The sequence below is a fragment of the Populus nigra genome, chromosome 12, assembly GCF_951802175.1.
Source record: "Populus nigra chromosome 12, ddPopNigr1.1, whole genome shotgun sequence".
Classification (NCBI taxonomy): Eukaryota; Viridiplantae; Streptophyta; class Magnoliopsida; order Malpighiales; family Salicaceae; genus Populus; species Populus nigra.
In genome coordinates, this window is record NC_084863.1 from 3,519,284 (window position 1) to 3,546,635 (window position 27,352).

Genomic DNA, 27,352 nt, shown 5'->3' on the forward strand with positions numbered 1-27,352 from the left:
AATGCAAATAAATTTAATGTAATTTATTAGTAAGTAATTCATGTTATTAAAATATTAATATCATCATTAAGAATTGAGAAGTTTTACGATGTTCATAAAATAACTAGTGACATCCTATTAGTTATTTTATGGGATACACTTAAAAAAATAGATAAACACAAATAAAAAAGAGAAATTCCACATAAAAATATTTTTATAACTTTTTATGAGTAATGGGTTTCATTTTTTTTCTACCTGTGTTTTTTTTTTCAAAATAAATTATATAAAATAACTAATAAAATATTACTAATTATTTCTTGTGCACCCTGATAAAATCATAGCTTTCTCTTAATAAAAGTACAAGATATTTTTTACCTCTTAGAAGAACACTTCCACAAAAGGAGCTCCTACAAAACACACCGCAATCTCTAAAGGAACCAAAATCCTGTAACAAAAGAACAAGCGATATAGTTGTTACAAAAAAGAAAAGAAAAGAAAAGAAAGATGTAGCATTTCTTGTTTAATGGAGCACCAATTTTAAGAGATAGTGAAATCAACATTTAATGTTTTTGTTTTTCTATTTAAACGGTTACTTTTTTGTTTTTAAACATGACCTGATGAGTGTACAATGAAAAATTTAAAATGATAATAAATAAATCAAGTTTTAAAAAAAAAATGATTAAAAAAACCTTGGAAAGAAAATATTTTTTTTCAAAAAAGGACAAGTGATGTATCTCAATTCATATATTATTAGATATAGAAGAATAAAATATAGTAAAAAGACATAAAAAATAATATTGGTCAACTCAAGTCAGTATAAATAATCCTGGTAGTCAGGATCGGGCCAATCCAGTATATCCCGTCAAACCTATGGGCGAGATCATGAGATTGAAATAATCCAATAAAAAAATAATAAGAATTATAAATTATTTAAAAAAAAAATGTTAACTTTTCAAACCTATGACTCAGGTCATTAAACCCGTAGTATCCTATCAAGAAAAATTATGAAGTTCAATTCTCAATCAATCAAATATTAAATAATAATTTTGAAAAAAAAAAATTTCAATTATACAAATAATTAAAAATAGCAATTAAAAGAATGAGGACCAAAATAAATTTTATATTTGATTGAATGGTGAAATTAAAAAGAAAAATTAATCTAGCAAAAGAACCTAAAAAATCAAAAGAATGATAATCAAAACCAATATAAAAAAATAATTGAAGGGTGAAATTGAAAAGAATAATAAATTTTATAAAAGGGTTAATAAAAAAATAAAAATCAAAATAATGAGGACCAAATTAGAAAATATTACTATCAATTTGGATTGAAGAATAAAATTAAAAACCCATTAAAAATTTATAAAATGGAAAAAACATTAGAGATCAAAAGAAAAAAGATTGAATTTGAAAAAAAAATATAGCAAATTGGAAAAGAATGATAAAATTAAAAATAAATAATTTTTTTATAAAATAGCTAAGAACAAAAATTATAAATTAAAAAAAAGAATTGAAGTTGAAAAACCAACAATCAGGAGGGTCAATTTATAATTTTTGAGGGAGAAGAGAGAAAAAATAACAAAAAAAAAGAAAAATCTACTGCGACAAACTATATTGTTAAAGCTAACATGCCCAACTACAAATTCAAAAGGCATTGTTGTGCTTCTAGTTATACGATGGGAGGATATTTTTGATGTTAAGAGACACCACATGTGTTAGGAAGCGCGTCAGGTGGTCAATATCTTTTTTATATATATATATATATATATATATATATATATATATATATATATTTAGTCAAATACTACATTTCCTAAGTTGACTTCACAATAATGAAAAACTTATTATGAAAATACAAAAAAAAAAACCCTTTAACTTAGGTTTTAATTTTTTCACTTTTAAAAGCAATTTAGTTATTTCAATGTTCATTTTAATTTCTTATTATTTTTAACATATGATCATATACTAAATTGTTCATCGATTTACTTTATAATAACAAAAAAAACATTATGGAAATAAACAATATCTCTTAATGCCAATTCAATTTTTTTTTTACAATGGTATTTTGATCGTCAATATGAGTTTAGAATTGAAAAAGATTTATTTATTCCTAATCAATTTAACAATGATTAATGGATCTGTGAAAATACTTAAATGCTCTTATAAGCTAATACTAAATTTTTCTAAAGAGTAGTTGTTTTTATGTCAAAAAATGCTTTTAAAAAATTTTGATTTTTTTTCTTTGATTTTCTTTTAAATATATTTTTAATAAATTTTCAAATAAAAAACATTTTAAAAAATAAACGTTACCACAATCTCAAATAATACATTAATATAAAAGCAAAACCACCATTATACTATTCAAGTAAATAATATTCCTAATTTTGAAGCTACAATGTTTTAATTTCCAATAAATTCCGAACTCTTTTAATATTCTTTATATCATTTACATTGTTCTTTAAATAAACATTATTTTCACATTTTTAAGTAAATCTCAATTAAGTTTTCAAAAAAATTCTCACGAATAAGTTCTTAAAGTTGCAAGAAATTTGAGTACTATATTTGTTTCTTGTAATTCACTTTTCAGAAAAATATTTTTCAAACTTTTATGTGTTTATTTGCTATTAGAAAAGTTAGTCAACGGAAAACACTTTCCAGTCAAAGAAAAATTTGATCTGGTTTCCAGTAAAATATTTTCCTGAAAAATTTGGGCAAAAAACACTTTTTAGAAGTTGTGAAAAATTTAGAAATGTCATATTATTTACTGATTATATCAAATTTGGTTCTCAAACTTTTGATTGCTATATATATTTTGTTTTGAATATTTATTTTTCAATTTCATCTCTTAAAATTTATTTTTTATATTAACTTTGGTCCCCATTTTTATAATTGTTATTTGCTTTTTCCTTATCATTTTTTTATTGAAATTCTTTATGTATCAAATTTGATCATCATTCTTTTAATTGTTACTTATTTTATTTGAAATAATTTATGAAATGTTAATTATTATTATTTAATTTCTTCATCTTTTATTTTTTTATTTTTTAGATTTGATTTTTATTATTTTGATTATTATTTATTTTATTTGAGATAATTTATGAAATTATATTTTTTTCAATTTCATTTTCATTCAACCTTTTAATTTGTAATATTTGTTCCTCATTATTTTAATAAATTTGAGAAAAATAAAACATTAATAAGTTATTTGCCAACTCATTTTCCATTACATAACCAAACACTATAAAATGTTTTCTGACTTATTTTTCATTATACTACCAAACATCAGAAAATAATTCACTTTACAAAAAAAAAAAAACTTTCCAAATGAATCTTTTTGTTCAAAATCATCTTACATTTAAAATAAAAAAAAACAAATCCCTTGAAAAAAAGTTTGACTTTACATCATAAAGAATACACACTTTAGATGAAATCCATCAATGGATGTGAAGAAATAGAATCAATTAAGAATTCTGAACCATTACAAACCTACTTCATGAAAAGTTACATGTTGAATTTGAATCTAAATGCCACTAGCCTAATAACTCACCCTCATTGTTTCCATGTTCTTCAATATATATCTATATTGACAAAAAGAATTACAAGAAAAGGAAAGAATCTCATTTTAATCTTTAGATCATGGAGTGAATTTAATTAAGTTGTTTTCTCCAAAATCATTTGAAATTTGAATAAATAAAAGTCAAACTCTATTTTATTTATATTTATATATATATATATATATATATATATATATATATATATATATATATATATATATATTGAAAAAAAGAATTACAAGAAAAGGAAATCTCAATTTAATATTTAGACCATGGAGTGAATATTAATTAAGTCGTTGTCTCCAAAATCATTTGAAATTTTAAATAGATAAAAGTCAAACTCTATTAAGTACTATTTTTATCTGCTCAAAGCAATGCACACCAGGCAAGATCTATGATGGATATGGATATGGATATGGATAGATGGACTCAATTAGAAATATTGGAACCTCTAAGATCTAATTAGCAAAATATTTTTTAGTTTGAGGACTAAATCGAGTAATTTCTAATTACCTAAACCTTTTTTTATTTAGAAAATTACCTAAAATTGAAGAAATAAATCAGCCAGGCAGCACGAGTTTTCAATCACGTGACAAAACTGACACGTGTCGTTATTCCTTAATGGCAACCAGTTTAAATACTAAGTATTATATTTTTTAAAAAATAATCAGCAACTCTCTCTTTCTCTCCTTTACCCCCCAAAAAATCTCTCGCGGTGCAAATTTTTTAGCCCTTTGAATCGCATCCATTCTATTCACTCGAAAAAACAAGAAGAAAATCTCGTGTTTTTGTAAAGATCTAGGGTTGCTTAGTAAATTGGCCGAATCGAAGATTGATAAATTGGACTCGTAATTGAAGGTTGGTTAATAATGATTAGAATCTAGGGTTTGTCGATCTATGTTTTGGTTTGATTTTAGTAATTATGGAAACGACGACGAGCGATGTTGCGATGTTAGATGCGGAGTTGCTTCAGCTACCAGAGGTTGCTGCTTTAGATTTCAAATCTTACCCTGACTTTGCCCAAAAACTCTTCGATCAGTGGCTCTCCCTTCCTGATGCCAATAAGCTGGTGCGTTTTCAAAATTTGTAGCTGTTTCGTGTTCATTTCGATTTTTTTTTTGTAATTGCTAGCTGATTATTGATTTTAATGTTGAAATCAACTGGAGATGGAAATAGAGATTCACTTGATTTGGTATTTAATAAGTTCTGTGGGACGAGGTTCCAATTTGGGCTTCAATAGGAAGGTAGTGTTGTTGCTGTTGTTTGGAAATATTCTGCCCACCTTTACGTTAAAGATGTCTTTCCTCGTGAGTGAGTGCTGGATGTTGATAAGAATTTTGAAATGCATCACATGTTCCGTATCAAGCTTTCCGTTTGATTTTTCTGACTGCCAAGGGATTTTGAGATGTGAAACTACAATTAACTAGTAATGTTGGCGAAGTCACAGTTTTCTGAGGAAGAAATTACTTCTCTTCCTGTCAACAACTGTGGTAATAACTCTCAAATTAGTTGAGCCATTGAGGTGAAATTTGGAGAGCATTTAACTTCATTTATTTGTATTGAAATATAATTTTTTGATCCGGTTCTCTCCTTGCTTATTCCAACTGTTTCAACTAGTCGCTCTTTCTAACCGGAGCATCCATGTGTTCTTTAAACTCCTCATTTGGTGCCACCTCCAGGGTCGGAGCTGGAATATAGTAAGTTTGAGGGGGAGAGAGGTGAGCCGGAATACATCTAGCTCCATGCTTAGCCCCTTCCATGCTTACTATCCTTTCCTTTGTTGTGATTTAACACATCATCTTAAAATCTCAATGTCAATGTCCTCTTTTTATGCACTTGCAACTTCATCATTGTGTAACACTCCTTTACAGTAGAACATCGCATACTCAACCGTGGTTCTATAAAAGTTACTCTTTAATCTAGAAGGGACTGTATGAATGCATGATCGTTGCACTTTCCCATTTAAACAGCTTGTATTAGTGCTCCCCAGCATCTATGAGTATTTACAGACTTAGTTGATGATTTCCTTTTGCATTGCAAAAGAAACTTTGGTTTTTGATATCCAAATAACTTTTCAAATTTTAGAAGTTTTTAATGAACATGCTAATGCTTCAAAGTACTGCGGTGCTAGGTCGAATGATGCATAAAGTTCTGGTGCATATTCATAAATACCTCAATGCTGATGCAATTGCATACCTGTGTTATTATGCTCATATGAATGTTTGTATGTCATATGTTGATATGTCTTTAAAGAGGAATTTATTTTTCTCTCTAAGTTTGAGAAAAGCAGCTCAACAACAATGCTGGATACCTATATGGGTTTTGGCATCAGGACAATAGTCTAATAGAAAAGTGAAAGACAAGTCTTATAAAAGTAGTTTGATATGTAAATTTGAAAGGGGAAATAATTCAGTTTCTTTTCGATTTCTTTTTAATCCCCCTCCTCTTCTAGTTCAAGTTTAGGTTGGGAGACGTAGTTCATTATTCACAACACATTTTATTGCAAGTATTGTTTTAATTCACTGTCCCTGTTGTGGATGACAATGTCATCATAACATCTTGTGTACTTTCTGTTCTTGAAGGAAACACAATTGATGAGTTATTTTACAGAGACTTGTTCTTTTATTTGGTTATAGAAGAAAAGTTTTAAAATTCTTGCCCTCGTTTATTTTTTTTTGTGGATCAGTTCTTTTGCAAGTTACTATAGATGATGTTTCTTCAAATAAAACAGTTTATATAATATGATTGCTTATTTCTTTCTTCTCCCCTCTTATTTGTCCAGGTGACATCCCTGGTTAATGATGCCAAGACAGGTGCTCCCTTGAATATCTCTGGAAATTCATCTAGTGCAAATGCTGCCACCGGCAGTTCCTTACCGTCCATGTTTCCTGCGGGGAGTACACCACCTCTTTCCCCCCGAAGTTCAACCGGTTCTCCTCGTGTGACAAAACAAAGGGTTGGCCCTTCAAATTTAGGTTCTCCTCTAAAAGTAGTCAGTGAGCCAATAAAGGAGTTGATACCACAGGTTTGACAAACCCTAAACATTTTTTTAAAAAAAGATAGATTTTCTGTTGCGTTGGTCCAATATGGAATAGTATCTAGAAGGAAGAATTCCTCATTTATGCTGAAAAGAGATAATGAATCATGGAATGAAACTGAAACATAATTGAATCAACAAAGTTCTCCAGTCCACTATTTTTTACTTCTACCATTTTCATCATGTTTTGTCTACCAAGATTTTGTTGAGTGACATTGATGATGTGTTTTAATATGTATACTTGTGATGCTGTAGTTTTATTTTCAAAATGGTCGTCCAGTGCCAAATGAGCTAAAAGAACAATGCTTGATTCGGATCAATCACTTTTTCTATGGTCATTCAGATGGACTGCAGATACATGGTGAGATCAATAATAAAACATCTACATCTGCAATATTTCATGAACTAATCATCTTGTTGTTTCTTTTGTATCTTTAGATTTCAAATCAATCACTAAGGAAGTATGCAAGCTGCCGTCATTCTTTTCAACAGTTCTATTTAGAAGGATTGATGTTAATAGCACCAATTTTGTGACAAGGTATGTGCCTTTTGTCTTAGAGAGAGTGAGAGAAAGTTGTTTCAGGGATAATTTGTATTTTAAGCATAGTTTATTGAACCTATGAAAATGATAATCATGTTTCACATTTGTAAATACTTTACAGTCCTAACCTGATTTAGTTGTCATTATACCGGCATTTCTCTTCGATACCTGATGATTCCTACTGTGTTGGAAATTTTTTCTCGTGATCTCCTTCTGCAACTTTTATCAGACTTTGCAACAATAATTTTAAGACTTAAAAGACGGTTGATTTTTCATGGAAGTTTGGACAAATAGATTGATGGGGACAGAAGTTTTCATTTTGAGTGGTGTTTGAGAGTTTATGGTAGAAACATGGAGAAAGACTTTTCTGTCTCTATCATACTTCCCTATCTTTAGGATCAGAGACCGGTATAGAAAACATGTTCCCTACTTCACCAACCATTCTCTTTTCTAGTTTGATAGTAGCCCTAGAATTAAATTCTTTGATTTTGGCATATTATGGCCAAGCTCTCATGTCCCTCTTGTCCCCATGATTTACCAAGTTTCTATGCAAGAACTGGTTATTGTTTTACCAGTAGGAATTCTGTAGTACATTGTCTATTGCTCCTCCCTTCAAAATCCTCCATCCCCCTTCCATTGTATTGATGAACCAATTTAACATGTTATATGCCGGTCAACAAGGATTGCCATACAGTTTTTAGACTGCCAATTGGACTGATAGCTAATAATTTGTTATTAGGATTTGTAGTATGTGAATTTCTGTAGCTTTTTTATTCACTTAAAATTCATCTTGCAGTTCTCTCTCTCTCTCTCTCTCTCACACACACACACACACGCACGCACGCACGCACACAAGTGCATTCGTCTTTGACTTTTAGAAACTGGTCATTTTAAGGTAGATTGATCTTTATACAACGAATATCATTTTTAAATTGCAGTTACAGTTGAAGTCATGACCCTGAATTTTTCAAGTCTTTCAGTAATTTGTCTTGGTAAACAGTTGAAATATTTGATCAAAAGGGGCCTTTTTTTTAATATTTGGTTAATGTAATTTCTTAAAGTTTAATATTTACCTCAACTCATGATGTCTTTTATTACATTAGTGGTCCAGGATAGGTGCACCATGTTTTTTGCTGTTTGTGGCATATGATGGATTTTGCCAAGTAGGGTGGATTTGTTCTTGATGCATTTTGTGGATTTAAGGAGGGGGAAGGATTATAAGATTTTGAGGAGAGGTGCTATCTTTTATGGTGTTTGGGGATGGAGTAAAGTTCTGGGAGATGTGAAACATGCCTTTTGTTATTGTGGCAAACAACGGATTTTGCCAAGCAGGGTGGACTTCTTCTTGGTGTATTTTGTGGATTTTGGGAGGAGGGGTTATAAGATTTTGAGGACAGTCGCTGGTTTTATGGTGTTTGGAATAGAGTGCGAGAATTCAAGGTTTGTTTCTCTCCAGGCAAATGTCCTGGCATGTGATGATCCTTTTGGATTCTTTGTGGTATACCCTTGAGGGGGCTCTTTAGAGTGTTCTTTGACAGATATCCAAATTTTTTCATAGAACTTTCAAAAAGCAATTCCTTTTCCTTTCTTTGTTTAAGCGTGATGCTGGACATGTCCAGGGGAGATTTGTAGTTGGTTGTGCTTAGGGTTAGGGCTTAGATTATGGTGTTTAAGGGCATTAGAAACAGAAAAACAGATGTGGAAACTTAGAGAAAAACAGTAGCCTCACACTAGTAGATTCAAAGACTCACTCTTTGAATAAGAATCATAACCTCACACCTAGGGTTTAAGGAATCACTCAATGAAAGCATCACACTCAATTTAATAAGTAAAAAAGCTTCTTTTTTCGTAATAAATTCATCCTACTCCAATTCAAAGACTACAAGCATATATGTATATATGCATTTAGGTTTAAATTATTAGTAATCCCAACAGGGCTTGGATTCCTATGTAGGAAAATATAAGGATTCCTATTTAAGAAACATAAAAAGTCTTCACTTATTTAAGGACTAAATATAGCATCTGAATCAGAAAATAAAATAAATAGTCTCTGCTATTGACATTCCAGCAATTCTGTAAAATTACAGAACTTCCCCTGACCAACTAAACATGGTGCAGCCTCTGCTGGAACTGAAAACAGCATGGAAAACCTAAATCAACTCCCTACAACGAATAATATTTGCCTTTATCCCACCAAATTGAGGCTTCGTTTGAATATTTCCTTTTTGTCCCTAGCTTAAATATTCACCAGAAGTCAAATTTAAACCCTTAGGCCACAACAAGGCCTTCACGGATATGAAATTAGCGCAGACCCTTTACCTTGACAGAAGGGGTATTTCATGCTGCGTTGTAGCTTTTTTTTTTTAAAAAAAAAAACTATGCAACATTTAAGGAATAAATCAACATTTCAGGTTTGATTGTGTAATTCTAGGGTGCATAGTGTTTCATTTTAGGAGTTGCTGCCTCCCAAAACAATGTTTGCATTATCATGTCACTTAACTTCTTCATAATCTATGTGCAGGGATGCTTTTCTCAATTATTGGATAAATGGCAACATGTTGACATTGGATTTAGCTACCCAAATATTCACAATTTTAAAGCAACCTGATCTCAAATACCTCACCCAGGTAGAGGTGTTTGTGTGTGTTAGGATAATCATTTCTGGATCTTGTTGTCATTGGATTGCTGCTGTTTCAGTGGTGATTCATTATTGGGATTATTGTTTCACTTCATGTTTAAAATGATTTTTGATTGATAACAGGAAAACTTTAAACCTGTGCTTCGAGAATTACTGGCAACTCATCCTGGATTGGAGTTTTTACAGAGCACACCTGAGTTTCAGGAAAGATATGGTACGTTAAAGCCTATGATCTACTTTCAATTGTTTCCAATTCAAAGCAATTACTCATATTTCTGATTTCTTTACCTTGTGAGAAGCTTTGGCCACTATAATGCGTTCTTGAATTTTGCAAAACTTAGCACTTGTTATTGATGGTATTGAAATGTTCTGCATTATCTTTGAATATTTCTAAAAATAACTGATTCTGATTGGAAGTACTTAAAATTTTGTTATCCCTAAAATGAATGAGGTGCTGTTTTCTGGTTAACAAGCAATAGCAAAGCATCTAAACTTGAACCTGGGGGTATTTTGAAGAGATTCCATTTATTGTGTGTGATTGCCCCTTGGGAATGGAGCATTTTTGGATTTATTTTGCCAAATGGATCTATCACCAAGCTGCTGGCATGGACCTAGTGCCAAGTGTTTCAAAAGCTACCCTTCGTAGTTTCAAGAATGCTGCTATTTTTTTCCCTGGAGCAAGGTGTTTACATAATTTCCAATTCATAGATGGTTCATTTGAATGATGAGCTGCTATAAAATTTAATTAGGAACTAGATGGCACAGCTCAGTATTTATGGGCTCTAAAGCACCTGAAATGTAGTGACATGTATTTTCTAACTCTTGTTGCAAGAAAGAAAAACGTGTTTGAAAGTAAAATCACCCGTAAAGTTGCTGTATGATGCATGTGCGTTTTAGTGGTGAAATTATCTGGTGTTGGATTAGCTACTATGATGTACTTAGTCCTGGAGATATCTGCCTAGCTCATTATGGATTTGGGTATAACCCATTGCACATTATTGGAATACACAGGGATTAAAAGCTATGTTATAGGAGTAAGATATAAAGTTCTGTTCCTTATTTTTCTTATATACTTCCAACTGGTTTCTGTGTTTAGAGCATGACCTTAGGAATAAAGGAAAGGCAAAGAAACTCTTGCTTTGTTCCTTATTTCAGTTGTTGTAATGTGTAAACTCTGCCAGATGTTTATTTTAGTTGACTGGCTTGGTGTTCATTTGAGAGTAGCGTGTAATTGGTGGGTCAATCAATTGAATTATATTTTCTGGTTAATTAAGTGTGTAAATGTTTAATTTCTGTTGCCTATTTGATTAGTTGTTTACATTGACTGAAAATGGAGTACAGCAAGAGGTTGACAGCCTGAATAGGCCATTATAGGCCTCTCTAGGCTTTAAGTTTTGTGTAGTGTGGATCTTGCATTCTTATAGTTGCTGTGCATTTAATATCGTGTAATTTTTAACATGATTTTTGTTTTGCAATTGGCAGCTGAAACTGTAATATACAGAATTTTTTACTACATAAATAGATCTGGGAATGGTCATCTTACCCTCAGGGAGCTGAAACGTGGGAATTTAATTGATGCAATGCAACATGCAGATGAAGAAGAGGACATAAATAAAGTTTTGAGGTAAGTGCAGCAGTGCAAATGCGACCTAGATTTTCCAGAAAGGGACCTTGTGGCAATCATAAACTTGTAAAAATATGAAACATTAATGTTTCAGACAATCAGAATTAGTTTTACAGAATTGGATTGGAACTTATGCTTTTAACATTTTGTATCAAATTCTTAACAATTTAATTATTTCGCTTATGATTCCATATGCAGGTACTTTTCTTATGAGCACTTTTATGTGATATACTGCAAGTTTTGGGAGCTGGACACAGATCATGATTTTCTTATCGACAAAGAGAACCTTATTAGATATGGGAATCATGCACTTACCTACCGGATTGTTGATAGAATATTTTCCCAGGTTGGTGGCACTCAAATGATGCTTGTCTTTTGGGTCAAAATACCCTACAATTTTACGGCAATAAATTTTCTGTGCTCCTTGAACTTTTATGATTTAAATATGCCTTACAGGTTGCAAGAAAATTTACTAGTACGGTTGAAGGAAAGATGGGATATGAAGATTTTGTGTATTTCATACTTTCAGAGGAAGACAAGTCATCTGAGCCTAGTCTTGAGTATTGGTATGTTTACATGTCTTATTCTATAGAGTCAAGGATTTGAACTAAAACTTTGCACTGATGAAATACTGGTATTTGTATGTTTTGGAATATTCATTTTATATTTGTTTCATTTAGATGTTTACTTCACCATTAAAGCTGTTTAATCATTAAGAATAAAGCATTATTAAGTTTTCTGATATATTCCTTGTTCAAAATGTTACCTGGGCTGTGTGCTTTTGTTCTAGCTGGAAAGAAAAGAAAAATTGAAACCATTTGGGAATTTTTTTCTGAATTGGCGAAACTTTAAGGCCATGTTTGTTTCCCGGAATTCATTTTCCGGGAAATCACTTTCCAAACTTTCCTGTGTTTGTTTGCCACTAGGAAAGTTGGTCAACGGAAAACACTTTCCGGTCAACGGAAAACACTTTCTGGTCAACGGAAACACTTTTCGGTCAACGGAAAACACTTTCCAGTAAAAAAAAAATTTGTGTTTGTTTTCCGGAAAGTGGTTTCCGGGAAACCACTTTCCAAACTTTCATGTGTTTGTTTGCCATTGGAAAAGTTGGTTAATGGAAATCACTTTCCAGTCAAAGGAAAATTTGGCTTGGTTTTCAGGAAAGTGTTTTCCTGAAAAATTTGGGCGGAAAACACTTTCCGGAAGTTGTGAAAAATTTAGAAATGTCATTATTTGCTGATTATATCAAATTTGATCCCCAAACTTTTGATTGCTATATATAATTTGTTTTGAATATTTATTTTTCAATTTCTTCTCTTAAAATTTAATTTTTATATTAATTTTGGTTCTTATTTTTATAATTGCTATTTGCTTTTTCCTTATCATTTTTTTATTGAAATTTTTTGTCTATCAAATTTGATCCTCATTCTTTTGATTTTTACTTATTTTATTTAAAATAATTTATGAAATGTTAATTATTATTATTTTAATTTCTTCACCTTTTATTTTTTTTAATTTTTTAGATTTGATCTCTATTATTTTGATTATTATTTATTTTATTTGAGATAATTTATGAAATTATATTTTTTTTTTCAATTTCATTCTCATTTAACTTTTTAATTTGTAAGATTTGTTCCTCATTATTTTAATAAACTTGAAAAAATAAAACATTAATAAGTTATTTTCCAGCTCATTTTCCATAACATAACCAAACACTGGAAAGTGTTTTCCAACTTATTTTCCATTACACTACCAAACATCGGAAAATACTTTCCCGAAATTCACTTTCCTGGAATTCACTTTCCCAGGAATTCACTTTCCAAAAGGAAAATACTTTCCTGCAAACAAACGGGGCCTAAGACATGATCAAGGAGGGAGAGTGATAGGCAGGGCCAGAGTGTTAGAGAAGTTTCCAAGTTCGTTACTGGCCATTATTCTTTGTCAGATATACTAGTAAAGCAGATAAAAAAAATCATTCTTATTTTATTGTTGTAGAATCTAATCTTATAATGGTTCTTTATTGCTTCTCTTGGGTGTTAATATGTATGTACTTGGCAACATATGTTTTTTCAATTTTTCTATCTTATAAGGAGTGTTTTGGTTTATTGATCAACTGCTCATGAGTCATGATGTTCGATTTCTTCTTAGGTTCAAGTGCATAGATTTGGATGGAAATGGAATTCTGACACGGAATGAGATGCAATTCTTTTATGAGGAGCAGTTGCATCGGATGGAATGCATGGCTCAAGAGCCTGTGCTTTTTGAAGATATATTGTGCCAGATAATTGACATGATTGGACCAGAGGTTTGCCCTTTGCTCTTCTGTAATTTTAATGGTAGTTCCTCTGTCCTTCAGTGTATTTAAAGTGCACATGGAAGCATGTTCAAGGAAAACTACATCTAATGATGTTCTAAATTTTTGTTCCCACCTCATTACTGTCTCTAATCAAATTTAATTAAGTCCCAATGGGATAGCATAAGCGGCAGACATGATTAGTCATCAAGTGCCAATTTATTTCTTGTTGTTCCCATCACACCACCATCTGGAAATGTTTTGGTTGCTAACTATACAAGTTTTCTTGCTGCAGGATGATGGCTATATCACCCTCCGTGACCTAAAAGGTTGTAAACTTTCAGGGAGTGTTTTCAACATCCTTTTCAACCTTAATAAATTTATGGCCTTTGAAACCCGCGATCCATTTCTCATTCGTCAGGTAATTTAACACCTATTTTATGCTCTGTGCTCAATATGAAATTTGAACTTAGCATTAGTAAAATAGCTTTGATGGTATTGCAACAAACCAGGAGCGTGAGAATCCAACATTGACAGAGTGGGATCGTTTTGCGCATAGAGAATATATTAGGCTTTCAATGGAAGAAGATGTTGAAGATGCTTCTAATGGTAGTGCAGAAGTTTGGGATGAATCACTTGAGGCTCCATTCTGAGTTCAATTAGGTAAACCAGTTCAGTTTTTGTTATGCTGATTCTATTTGTTGTGTTGTCTTTTTTTTATTCTTGTATAGCCCCTGTGCTCTTTTTCTTAGTGGCACAAGTTAGAAATTGTTACATACCCTCCGAGGTAATGAAGTTTTAGCATTTGAGTCCAGCAATGCTCATGCATTGTGAGCTTGATGCAGAGCATCGTCCCTTGGCTGGATTTTCTGACCATTTGATCGTTCTACTAGATTGTGTAATTTCTGCTATATAAGAGGGTCAAATATCCTCCATGCAGCTTTGCATATTCTGTGCAGCTCTGGCAAGCTTCATCCATACTTTTTTGTATTTTTCATTCTTCAAATGACTCTCAAGCCTACATGTGAGAATAATGCTTGCTTTCCCCTTCCATACAATTACTACATCATCTACACATGCATGGTGGGGCATGGAGATTTAGCAAGAACCTTCACAAATGAAGCATCCTTCTTTTTCTCATTTTTCAATGCCCGGTATTGTGCTGGAATTTCTGCTTTATATTCACGAGCTTGCTTTTGCTGAAGGTGCTTGCACAAAAAGCTCTAGATTCTTCTTCTACAGAGACCGTGAGACAGTAAAACAGTAAAACTCAAAGGATCATTCTTTTACCTTTTTAAAGAGAGTCCAAGTCTGGCGGGATGGAATGCATTTTTGTTTCAAATGCCAGCAGGGGGGACATATTCAAGCTTTTGTGTGCATAATTCGACAAACAACAAGGAGAATTACTACTCTAGAGCCGTGGTTCATGAAGCTGAACTTCCTTCCTGTAAAGGAGAGGTAGTTTCCAAGAGTTGATTAATCAAGTCCAGGTTGAAGTAGCTCAGAACATTTACTGCATTTTTTATTTATTTTATCAATCTGTAAGATATAATCCCTGTCGAGGCCTTCTAATTTAGTGGTTGGTTATTTTTGATATGTTTCCTGTACGGTAATCAATTGGGTGGTGCTGGGGTAGGCTTCCTTTGCTTATCAATTTTTGGATTGTCAATTTATCGGTTACCATATATATTCTTAGTTTTCCTCCTCATTTGGTGTGCACAAAATTTAGCATGGTGTTCTTGTTCCATCCATCCATCCCCTGGATCCTGCTTCGTCAGGCCTACCGTTCTCGTTTGGTTCGCTCGTTCATGGGGTTGTGTCTTTAGCCCTCCTCAAGAAAATGTAATGGTTGAGATGTGAGGTGTAGGGAACTTAGAACCACCAAATGCTGTCAGTCAGATTCTTAAAATGGTTGAATGACGTGTTTTATTTTATCTGCGTTGTAGTCATTGGATGTTGGAGATACCACCTATGAATTGGTGGATTATGATTCAAAATAAAGTAATTGAGGGAAATGATCTATGTTATCAATACCTCAACTGGTTTTAAAAGGTTAACAGATAATTTAGTAATGGAAGAATATGGTGTTTAGGAGTTGATTTTTGAAGTTTTTTTTTGTTTTGAAATGTATTAAATTAATATTTTTTTTAAAAATTTAATATTATTATTTTTTAAAAAATTATTTTTAATTTCAATGTATATTTAAAAAATATAAAAAAATAATGGAAGACTAGGATGTGTAGGGGTAGAGTAGTGGATCGTTTTTAAATTTTTCTTTTGTTTTGAATTGTATTAAAATAATATTTAAAAATTATTATTATTATTTTAAAAATTTATTTTTAATATCAGAATATTAAAATAATTTAAAAACATAAAAAATAATAAAAGATTTAAATATCTAGAAAATGAGTAATAGTTATTTTTTAAAGTATTTCGAAATGTATTAAAGTAATATTTTTAAAAAATATTATTTTTATTATCAGTATATTCAAATGATGTAAATATATAAAAAAATAAGTTTATTTTTTTAAAAAAAATAAATTTATGAAATATTGTTTGGAACATGGGAATTTCATGTCCTCGTCACCCATTTTCTTTGGAATTTTTTATTTTATGATTACAATTATTTTTTACTAGTTTTTTTTTTTTTTTTGTCAATAATAAGTCTTCTTTTCGGATTTCTTTTGGGTAGAAATTATTAAATATGCTAAGAGTTGTATTTAGAGTCCTTCCACATAAATATAGATTTTACTTTTATGTGAGAGAGGAGAGTGCAGTTCGGTATATTTTGAACAGATCCTCCTTTTGATTGGTGATTTTTTTTTAGAAATTTTTTGACTCGGAGGTGATGAATATAATTAGATGAGAAAAAACTAAGCAAAAGTAATTTTCCTTTTTCTTTATGGGGAAAAATGAAATTCAAATCTATTTTCCCAAATACCATATGCTTTAGGTTTTAATTCAATTCGTTTTTATTTTTTGAGAAAAGCTTCTTCCATTTTATTTTATTTTTAAAATAGTCCAGAATATTTTCAAGTTTTTTTTTTATTTGAGCTCTGAAATTAAATCGCACTCTAACTACATCTATTTATAATAATAATAATACTATTTTGAGTTTTATTCAGAAGGAAACTGATCCCCTTGAAAGTTGAGTTGAGATGACGTTAGGAGATATTTAATGGCATTTATTTATTTTTATAATAAAAATAATAATGTAAACGAGGGAATATTTGTTTCTTTTTGTTTTTTCTTGAAAAAAAGGAAATACTGGTTTCGAAGACAGATGAGATGAGCTAAAGACATACCCCGAAAGGATGAGTGAGAAGCGTCTCCAAATGGCTAAGAGTTTGTCAAGAAGAACAGAAGTCAAAGAAACAAGACTAACCATCAACCCTCCTCTTTAGCCCTAACTGTGAAAACGAAGATGAAGGTGGTAGCTCTAGTAAGCGGCGGCAAGGATAGTTGTTATGCCATGATGAAGTCCATCCAATATGGCCATGGCCCATGAGGTGTCTCTCTCTCTCTCTCCCTCTCTCTCTTGTTTGTTTCCTGAGAAACCAACACTTTCTCACCCACCAAACATGCCACCTTCTTTTATTGTTTCTGTCTTTTTTCTACTTATCTTTTTTTTTTCGATGGGTTTTATTTTTTGAATTGCTAATTTTGATAGATTGTTGCATTGGCAAATTTGATGCCTGCTGATGATTCGGATGATGAGTTAGATAGCTTCATGTATCAAACTGTAAGTATATGTATATATATTTGTATTTTTTTGTCTTTACATAACAGTTTCAAGGCTTAAGGTTAATTTTTGTCTCAGCGGATGGTTTCTTGTTTTTAATTCCGTGCAAGTGTTTGTTTCGCTTTCTTTTTCTGCAAGATGTGTTATGTATTCTAGTGTATCGTTGGAACACTTTATTTATTTATTTTTCGCAGGTCGGGCACCAAATAATTGTCAGCTATGCAGAATGCATGGGATTGCCATTATTCAGAAGGCGGATACAAGGATCCACAAGGCAAGCTCTCTTTTAGAGGATGCTATTGGTAAAAGCATTTGTCTTATTTTGGGCAATGCCAGTCAAGAATTGGGCTTGTATGTAATGTCTTCCGAGGGATGGTGTTATCCATGACCATATTTTAACTGCATGAAGCTTAGGAGTTCTTGGTAAAGTCACAGAAACTATTATTTGAAAATTCTATCGTTATCCTATGTTGATAAAAAATTTCCAAACTAAAACAGGATATAAAAATTTGAGGATATTAACAGTATGTTACATTTTGAGGTATAGAGAGGGGTGGGGGGGTGTATTCACCAGAAGAGTGAATATTATCTAGCTGTTTTGTGGATTACAGGCATCAAACACTTAACTACAAGACAACACCAGGTGATGAAGTCGAAGATATGTTCATTTTGTTGAATGAAGTCAAAAGACAGATTCCCTCTATTACGGCAGTATCTTCTGGTGCTATTGCATCGGACTACCAGAGGTTACGAGTGGAAAGTGTTTGTTCTAGGCTAGGGCTTGTTTCTCTAGCGTATTTGTGGAAACAAGATCAGTCGTTGCTCCTTCAAGAAATGGTAAATTGTATTTTCTCAATATGGGTGGTACCAAGATCTGAAATGCCCTTCTTGTGGGATAATTTTGTTTCCTGTCCAACCAGATAACAAATGGGATTTTGGCTATTACTGTAAAGGTATGAAGTGCAACATCTTTCCAAATTTACATTGATGAATTGTGGACTCAAATGTGTGTGAAGGGTAATAGTCCTCTAATGCCATAGGTAGCAGCCATCGGTTTAGACCCTGCAAAGCACTTGGGCAAAGAAATAGCGTTCTTGACCGCCCATCTGCCCATCTGCATAAGTTGAAAGAGTATGTTTTTATTTTTTCTTCTTCCTTGTAGTATTTTTCCATTGTTTAAGCACAACTTGATACCAACATTGCTCATTTTGACATTCTTTTGGTAGGTTGTATGGGATAAATGTATGTGGTGAAGGAGGAGAATATGAAACACTGACGCTTGACTGTCCACTTTTCGTAGTAAGTATGCCTTGTATTTTTTAGGTGTAATATTGATTCCCAATCCCATTCCCTCCATCCTTTTCTTCTTCTTCATCATGTCTGGAAAACTTGTTGTATGATAATAAGACGGGGGTGTGTGGTGCTTTTGGTGACATTTTACTCATTTTTTGTCGTTTCTCTCAAAAAATAATAGTTTCTGGTTTATGATCCCTGTTTTCAAAGGGAAAGTTGTTCATGCTATTGCAATGCAACATATTTTTGTTATATTTTTATCTTAAGATAGCTTGTGTTTTAACTTTTAACAGAATTCGTGTTCTTTTTTTCATTTTTCCTACTAAGTTTTATCAGTTCTGTAACTGTTTCAAATTCTCAGAGTGCCAGAATTGTGCTCGATGAATTTCAAATTGTACTACACTCTCCAGGCTCTATAGCTTCAGTTGGGGTCATTCATCCTTTGGCATTTCATTTGGAAAATAAGGACACAGTCATTTCATTAAGTGATAATGACAAAGCCAGTGATTCCTCTCTGGAAAAAAAGGGTTCTGTGTTTGTAGTGCAAGGAGATTTCCCACAAAGAAGCCAGGCTACATGCCAGTCTAATTCTGAAACAACTAATTTAGTTGAAGTTAGAGATGATAGAATTTACATCTCTAAAACAAAGAAGGATAATATATTTTCCATTTGTTGCTGGTTGCAAGATTCATGCAAAACTTCAGCAGGTAAACATTAGAAGAATGATGCATTTTCCCTCATCACTCCCCAGAAGCATACATCTTAACCCATGCCCGTAGCTTCTTTCACCTTTCCCTTTTGACTCTACAATTTCTCAAGGGTTTTGGACCGCTTTTTATTGGCAGGTTCCCATGAAGATCTAGCAGTTGTTCTGAAGCACATTGAATCACAGCTTGCAGGATATGGTTTTGGCTGGGAGCATGTCCTATATATTCATCTTTATATTGCTGATATGAATGAGTTTGCTACAGTAAATGAGACATGTGAGATTCATTACCCAGGAAAGGTGCCCTTTTGGTGTTCCATCTCGCAGCACAGTAGAACTACCTTTGTTGCAAGCGAGTTTGGGGAGAGCTTATATTGAAGTTCTAGTGGCAAATGATAACAGCAAAAATGTGTAGCATGTGCAAAGTATTTCCTCTTGGGCACCCAGTTGCATTGGGCCATATAGCCAGGTACTGTAAACTACTTTTTTTGAATTATCAGTTATTTGGTTATGTTGGTAGTGTCACACTTCCTGCTCCCTGATTTCATTTTTCTTTCTCAAATGGTGGTGGAAGTAGTTTGAACAGTACATAGAAGGAAAATTTTACTTGTTAAAAACTAAGATTCAAGTTTTCTGTTAGTAAGAAATATTTAGACAGATATTGCCAATTGCGAGAAATTGGATTTTATGATAGCAGGGAAATCTTGACAGGTTGCTTATATGTGCTCTGCTCCAGGATCATGAACATACCTGATTAGACAATGATTGCACTGTTGATATTGCTCTGCTTAGTCTTGAACACGATGACTATATTTGTAGATGAACAAAATTGTCATTTCCCTGTATGTGTATAATTATATCGAGTACTTTTGCTATCACCCTGCTTGAAATAATTGCATAATCGCATGTAGATTTGAATCTTTTTATTTTACTGTTTGCTCTCAGGCAACCTTGCATAAGGAGATACTACACATGGCTGGACAGTTGGGGTTGGACCCGCCCACTATGATGCTATGCAATGGAGGTCCCTCTGCTGAGCTGGAACAAGCACTAGGAAACAGTGAAGCAGTGGCAAATGTCTTTAACTGCTCAGTATCTACCTCTGCTATTGTTTTGACCATTTACTGTTCAGCAGATACTCCGCTGCCAGAAAGACTTAAGATCCAGGAGAAGCAGATGTTTGAATATGCACATCTTTGAATTTGGAAACCTGATCAAACATATTAGCCACTAGGCAGATGTTTGCGTTGTTTATATTTGTTTGCCAACTATTTTTACCAGCTCAACATAAATTAAAAAAAAAAATTGTAGAAAATTTTAGATTCACAAATAAAAGAACAAAATAGAAGTGACAGACAAATGGGATAGTGTACCTGATGAAATTGGTGAAACAAAAAATATGAATTAGGATAAGTTATTTGAGTACATAAATATGTGAAATGGTATCTATTGGAATCTGAGCATATGGTGATTAAGTAATTTGGTCCTTGAAACTGTTCGAGAAAAATAGAGTACCCTGAAGAGTGAAAATAAAAGAGAGCATATTAGCTTGCAAGTATACTTTTTATAAACTTAAATTGACATAACTTTGTATTGGATTTCAACAGTTTGTATGTATCTTGTGTATTTGAGGAAGGAATGCCATGCATGTGTGTGTATTAAGTTTGGATAACTTTACTAATTGTATTTGGCAATAGAATAAAAACAACTAAATTGAATGTCAAATATCCTGCATGTATATGTTAAATGATAATTGTTGCATGCCAATAAGAATATTTTTATTGGATTTTAACATGGTTACACAAGAATATCTTAGTATCTAACAAAGTATTCAGAGAATGTCATGTGTGGCACCTGGAGCATTTACTATAACACCAGTTATTTGACACTTGTCAATACTATAGTGTGCGGATTTGACTTGCTGAAATTTACCTGGATGAGCTTCTCTATTGAAATGCTTTCCATTGCCTCTCTGGTTACTGTAGGGCATATGTAGAAGTTAAACCCATTCTTTTCGTCCCAGAAGATGCAGAAACAGCAGTTACAAGCGTTCAAAACCCGTCCTCTTTTACAGTTGCTAATCGCTGGGGATTTCAGCATGCACAGTGGCATGATTCTTGCGTTCAGAAATGCGTTGTTAGTGGGAAGATATGTGCAATTATTTTGTCTATTACAGAAAATATCGTTGTGAAGATCTGCTCTGAGTCTCTTGGTGTCAATGATGAAGACGTGGATCATCAAAATTCTGTCTCGAAGGGGCATATGGAAAGAGTTTTAAGATTTTGTGTTTATCTTCTTGATAAAGTGATTATGGAGAACGGTTTTTCTTGGGAAGACACAATGGTGAGTTTCCTGTACTCTTTTCTAAAACAGTTGATTATTCCTTAATTTTGATCACTTCTGATATTTGTCTCTTTACTATATTTAATCATATATTGCAAAGCCTTGCTAATGTTGCAATGATACTGTTCTTTTTGAACTTTTGAAGCTCCCCTGGAATCACCACCAGGGAATGCTTGTACAAATACAATAGACTACAAAAGCGCAACGCTTTCACACATACACCAGAGAAAACTGTGCTGTTTTCATTTTCCTTTACCTTCTTCATAACTTTTCGCTTTAATAATCTCACTCGGTCATTTTCTTTTATAGAATTTAAGGACCTACTTCCCAACAGCCAGCGGTATTCCACTGGAGACATTGTCACTCGCATTAAAAAATGCTATGAATGAACTTGCTGAGATGGACCAGAGGGTTCAAGTTGGGAAAGAACCCATATATAACATTGTTCCAGTATTAGCTGCTGGGAGCTCTGCTGCGTCAATGAATAATATAATCACGTGTGAACTATTTGCTCGGAAATCTTGAATCCACCAGTTATTTGGATTGATGGCTTCTATTGATAAACTGGGATGTAATTGTGCAAAGTCCATCAAAAGCTCATCATATTTTTTGCACCAAGATGCAATGCAATCATTTTACCCTATCAATTCAAATGATTTCTTTATCAATTCAAATGATTTCTTTCTTTCGATGCCCGTGTCAATGGATCCATGCCCATTTCTAGGCTGGAATCATATTTGCTCCCCAGATTTTACTCTCTGGCAGAGCCTCATTTGTGAGACCTATTTGGACAAGGTAAAAACAAGAGATGCAGACGAGGCATTTCTTATACTGTAGTCACAACACAGGACCTATATCTCGAAGAATGACCTTTGACTTTTTTGAATTACAATTCAATGCAAGTTGTTCATCTTTGTTTTTTAAATAGCTTTTTAGCTTCAAATCAGAGCTTTGAAGAAGAAGGGGATTGCTTGCTCGCACCATGCAGTAATTTTCTGGTCTTCTCCTTCGCCTCAGTCCCCATTCTGAATACCGTGAATAGAAATGGAAGATGAGCATGACAGTTGATGTTGAACATTTTGATTAGTATTGTGGGTCTGGATAGTATGATTAGTCAGGTCCATCGAACAGTTTCTTGCTTGTAGGAGCCACCAGTTTCAGTTCTGGATCCGTACAATCATAGACTAATCAGTCCTTCATGGAATTGTTCAATAATGCATATGATACAACACTGGCCCCAAAGAGAACTACGGCTCTTGGAGGCAGCTTCTTACTAGTGGGTAATTTGTTTTTAATCTTTCCAAATCATGGCACTTCTTAAACGAGTTCCCAGCATGAAATTTCGATAAAAAGATGCATGAAAGAATTTCTGAAATCTTCTTTTCTGGTGACTTCAAGGATCTTAAAGATTTCTTTTCGTGCCCAGAGATCAATCAACTTAACAAAAAAAAATTACCAGACATACTCCTTGTATCTTCTTCCTGTTTGTAAGAGCGCTGTTGAGCTATGAATTGGTGTTAGAATTTATTCGATGTTGGAGACAAAATGACTTTCACATGAGAAGCTGGTGTCTTCTTTTAACAACTAATGACCCTACTGAGTTGATGGCTAAGTGTCTCATCACATAAAAAGCCTAGACAACTCCTATGAAACAAAATATGCGCAGCTCCTCACACCCTTAAGATCTTAATACTGTTTTTGTTAGTTACATGTAGTTCTCAAGGGGCCGAAGATGAAAGCTATGGATTCTCCCGACAACAACTTTTCGATTGAATCATGGGAAATAAAATTGGATTTTCTTGTCTAGTTAATGTTAATCAACGTCTTAATCATCAGCTGTTTTTTTATCTGTTATAATTAGGACCCCTAATGAAAGGAAGCAAATTTCGAGGATTTTATATTTTTTAAAAGTGATTTTTATTTAAAAAATATTAAAATAATATTTTTTTTTTATGGTTTTGATATACTAATATAAAAAACATTAAAAAAATCTGAAAAAAGTTATTTTAATATATTTTTAAATAAAAAACTATTTCAAAAACCATATTAGACAAACCCTAGATTGCTTAGCTACATACCCAGCCATGGTCCAACTAATTTCTTCAAAATGATTGGACCTAAACCCAGCTTGCAGTCCAGGAGTGGGATGGACAAATCTTTTATGAGGTAACCCTAGCACTATCTAGAGCCTAAACACAATTATGACTATAGATAATGCATCATGCTTCTTCTAACGTCGTCTTCTGCTATTACTATTATTCCTCTCAAGCACTCTCTGGCGTCACGAAAAGAGTGCAGGAGTTCCACCATGGCTATAGACAATACAAATACAGGCACGAATTTATCTTAAAAAAAACTCCCATTTTTCCAAGAATGCAAGAGATTTTTGAGATCATTGCATTGCTTGTTGCCTCGAGAACTAGGGTTATTCTTCTCACTATCATATCACTAGATCTCCATATCTGTTCGCTCGTTATCAATGGTGAAAGTTGCCAAGATTGTACCTCATTTTACCACTTTTTTACTGGCCACAAAATTTGATAGTGACCTTGTAGAACAAGATGTTTCAAAAAAAAAGATTTGAAAAACCAATTAACATGTCTACAGAGAGGAATTGAGAGAGAGGAGAAATGCCGTGGTCTTTATATTTTTAGCTTGGAAGGGCTGGCTAATTTTGTGGGGGCTTTCATCAAACAAAAGGTTGTGACTTTAGCGAGCCATGGCCACATGGGTGTGAGGGGACCATGGACATTAGTTTGGATAGCCAAGCGTGTGTGGGTTCCATCAAAGGAGAGCACCCCACAGTTAATTTGATATGCTTGTCCTGTTGAAATTATTTTTTAAATTTTTTTTTAAAAATATTTTTTTAATATATTTTTAAGTGAAAAGAACTCTAAAAAGTAAACACTATCACATTCTCAAACACCTCGTTATTGTACCTGAGAGGGGGAAGATGTCTAAATTATAAGGGAGTGTTTGAGAGTGTAATAGTAGTTGCTTTTCATAATATTTTTCGTTTTGAAATATATCAAAATAATATTTTTTTTTAATTTTTAAAAATTATTTTTGACATCAGTACATCAAAATAATTATTTTAATATATTTCTAAGCGAAAAATATTTTGAAAAGCAACCATTATCACATTCTCAAATACCTCCATTGTTGTACCTCGAAGGGGGAAGATGTCTAAATTATGAGGAGGTGTTTAAGAGTGTGATAGTGGTTACTTTTCAAAATGTTTTTTATTTAGAAATACATCAAAATAATATATATTTTTTTTAATTTTTAAAAATTATTTTTGACATCAGTATATCAAAATGATTAGAAAACACAAAAAATAATTAATTTGAAGTAAAGAAAAAAAAATTCAATTTTGTTCAAAAATATTTTTAAAACACAAAAACAAACAAGCTCTAATCCTTTAATTTTTAAGAAAGTGAGAAATTAGTTCCTCTAATTTGAAAAAAACTATTAATAGTCCCTCAATCAACTTTGGTCGTCATCTTATGACAACTAACTTGTTACTTTTTCAATCAAAACCCAAAGTGATAATAGCTTAACATCGTAGCAATTATAAATGAAAGTATAAGGATTAAATAAGAAGGTTCTTAAACTGAGGGACTAATTTAGTAATTTCTTAACAATAAGGACTAAACTAGAACTTGCATCAAAACGAGAAGAGACAACTTTCACTGCATCAGCATAACCTCACTAGCAAGGAAATCAAGTGGGCCTTTGCTATGGTACACTGAAGTTCTTTATTAAGATACTACAAAAGTGTTGCTCTCTTTCATGTTCGAGTTATATAATGGTTGATATGATATTATTAAAAATTTATATAATTATTAATTTTAAAATTTATAAAATTAATTTAAATATATATAAATTAGTTTAAATATCTATATTAATAAAAAAATACTACAAAGCCCCTTAAAAAACAGAGAAGGATGTTGTTGTTATTATTATTATTATTATTATTAACAAAATATTAAAAAGTATGGCTAAATCACTTATAAAATATTATTAACTAGCAATCACATCTATATCAAGACTAAAATTAATAATTTATTCAACAATAAAGCCATGGATCACTTGTAGAAAACTATAATGTGACAAACTTGAATCAATGTGGTTTAGTGATGAACCAAACCAACTTACTAACCTACGTTGTAATAAAAAGCTAAAAGGGATATGGTTCCATACTCAAGTGCACTATTGATTGCACTATTTAATCAATTGTTCAATTTTTATTGTTCATAATAAAGCGTGAAAAAATATATATATATATTTGGTCCTAATTTTTTTTTACTATTTAGTCTCATTTATTTTATTTTTATATTTAGATCATAAAAATTCATTTTCTTTACATTTAGTTCATGGATGTTAAGAAAGAAAAGATAAAGTTTTTTTTAAAAAAAAACAGATAAAAGAAAAAGATCTTGACAAGTAAATTTTCAATCATAAAAGATTTGATCCTGATGTCAATACATTAATCTTGAAGATGAGGGTTTAATGGAGGTGGTATCATGTCGAGAAAAATAAATTTAGACTTGAAAAGATCTGTTTTATTAGATTTGATTAAATGGTGTTTTAAAAGTATAGTAAGATTATTGATTTTGTAGGATTTTTAGAGATGTTTTTATATTAAAATAAATTGAAATTTAGATTTTTAGGGTTCAAATACCCTAGAAATTGAGTTTCATGCCACCGAAAATGATTATATATTATTGTAGCGGATAACATACACGTGACTAGATAAATAACGTGTTATCTATTTATTTCTTTTAAAAAACTAAAATGCAATTAATCTTTTCTAAAAACAAAACATGCAGGCCTGAACTTTTTTCATGAGCCAGGCACAGATCTTATTTTCAAGGCCTATAAACATCGAACCTTGCAAACACATGCACAATTGAGTCCTCCTTTCAATCTCAAGTGCCCCTAAGCTTGATTGTTTTATCCCTTCATTTTTTTTATTCAACTATTTTTTATTATATTTTAGATTGATTTAAAAAAAAATATTAAGATTATTTTCAAATTAGATTAGAGTTTTTTATGGTTATATTAATAATTACTTTGTGAATTATTGTATAGAAAACTAATATGCAAAGTTTTTAAACAAATAAACCACATGAATATTTAATAATAATAAAATATTTATTATTTTTTCATATAACCACGTTTAAATTATCAAGACATATGTTTTTTAATTGAACTCTACTTTCTAGAACATGATAACTTTTAATTTGATTTTTTTTTAATAAAAAGACATGTTTTATGTCAAAACAAAAAAGAAATACAAGAATAAAAAAGAGATTTTTGATTTAAAATTATATTTTCTTTCCTCTTTAGTTTAAATCATTAAAATTCTTAAAAAATATATATTTTAATAGTATTGAGTTTTTATTAAAAAAACTATGCAGCTAATAAAAAAGTATATATTTTTTAAATAATAAAATGAGGTTTTTGATGAAAGAATACATTTCGCTTTCGAATTTAAATCATTAATTTTTTTATTTATTTTAATTATTGTTGAATTAAATTATATTAGATTTTATGGCATCATGACTATCTTTACTGACTAGCAATATTCTCTTGTTATAAT

General features: G+C 31.8%; 1 protein-coding gene and 1 pseudogene across 1 annotated transcript; both read left to right on the plus strand.

Annotated features, from left to right (window-relative positions):
• Positions 1–4,204: 4,204 nt before the first annotated feature.
• On the plus strand, positions 4,205–15,371 carry LOC133669978 (serine/threonine protein phosphatase 2A regulatory subunit B''beta-like). The gene is made up of 13 exons (XM_062090348.1): positions 4,205–4,599; positions 6,313–6,555; positions 6,823–6,928; positions 7,006–7,105; positions 9,630–9,735; positions 9,870–9,960; positions 11,229–11,370; positions 11,569–11,716; positions 11,827–11,936; positions 13,519–13,675; positions 13,959–14,084; positions 14,176–14,326; positions 14,869–15,371. The coding sequence occupies exons 1-12, from the start codon at positions 4,453–4,455 to the stop codon at positions 14,314–14,316; spliced, it is 1,617 nt and encodes a 538-aa protein (XP_061946332.1). The 5' UTR covers positions 4,205–4,452; the 3' UTR covers positions 14,317–14,326; positions 14,869–15,371.
• Positions 15,372–16,907: 1,536 nt separating this feature from the next.
• LOC133669895 (diphthine--ammonia ligase-like) lies at positions 16,908–22,394 on the plus strand (annotated as a pseudogene).
• The last annotated feature ends 4,958 nt before the right edge of the window (positions 22,395–27,352 follow it).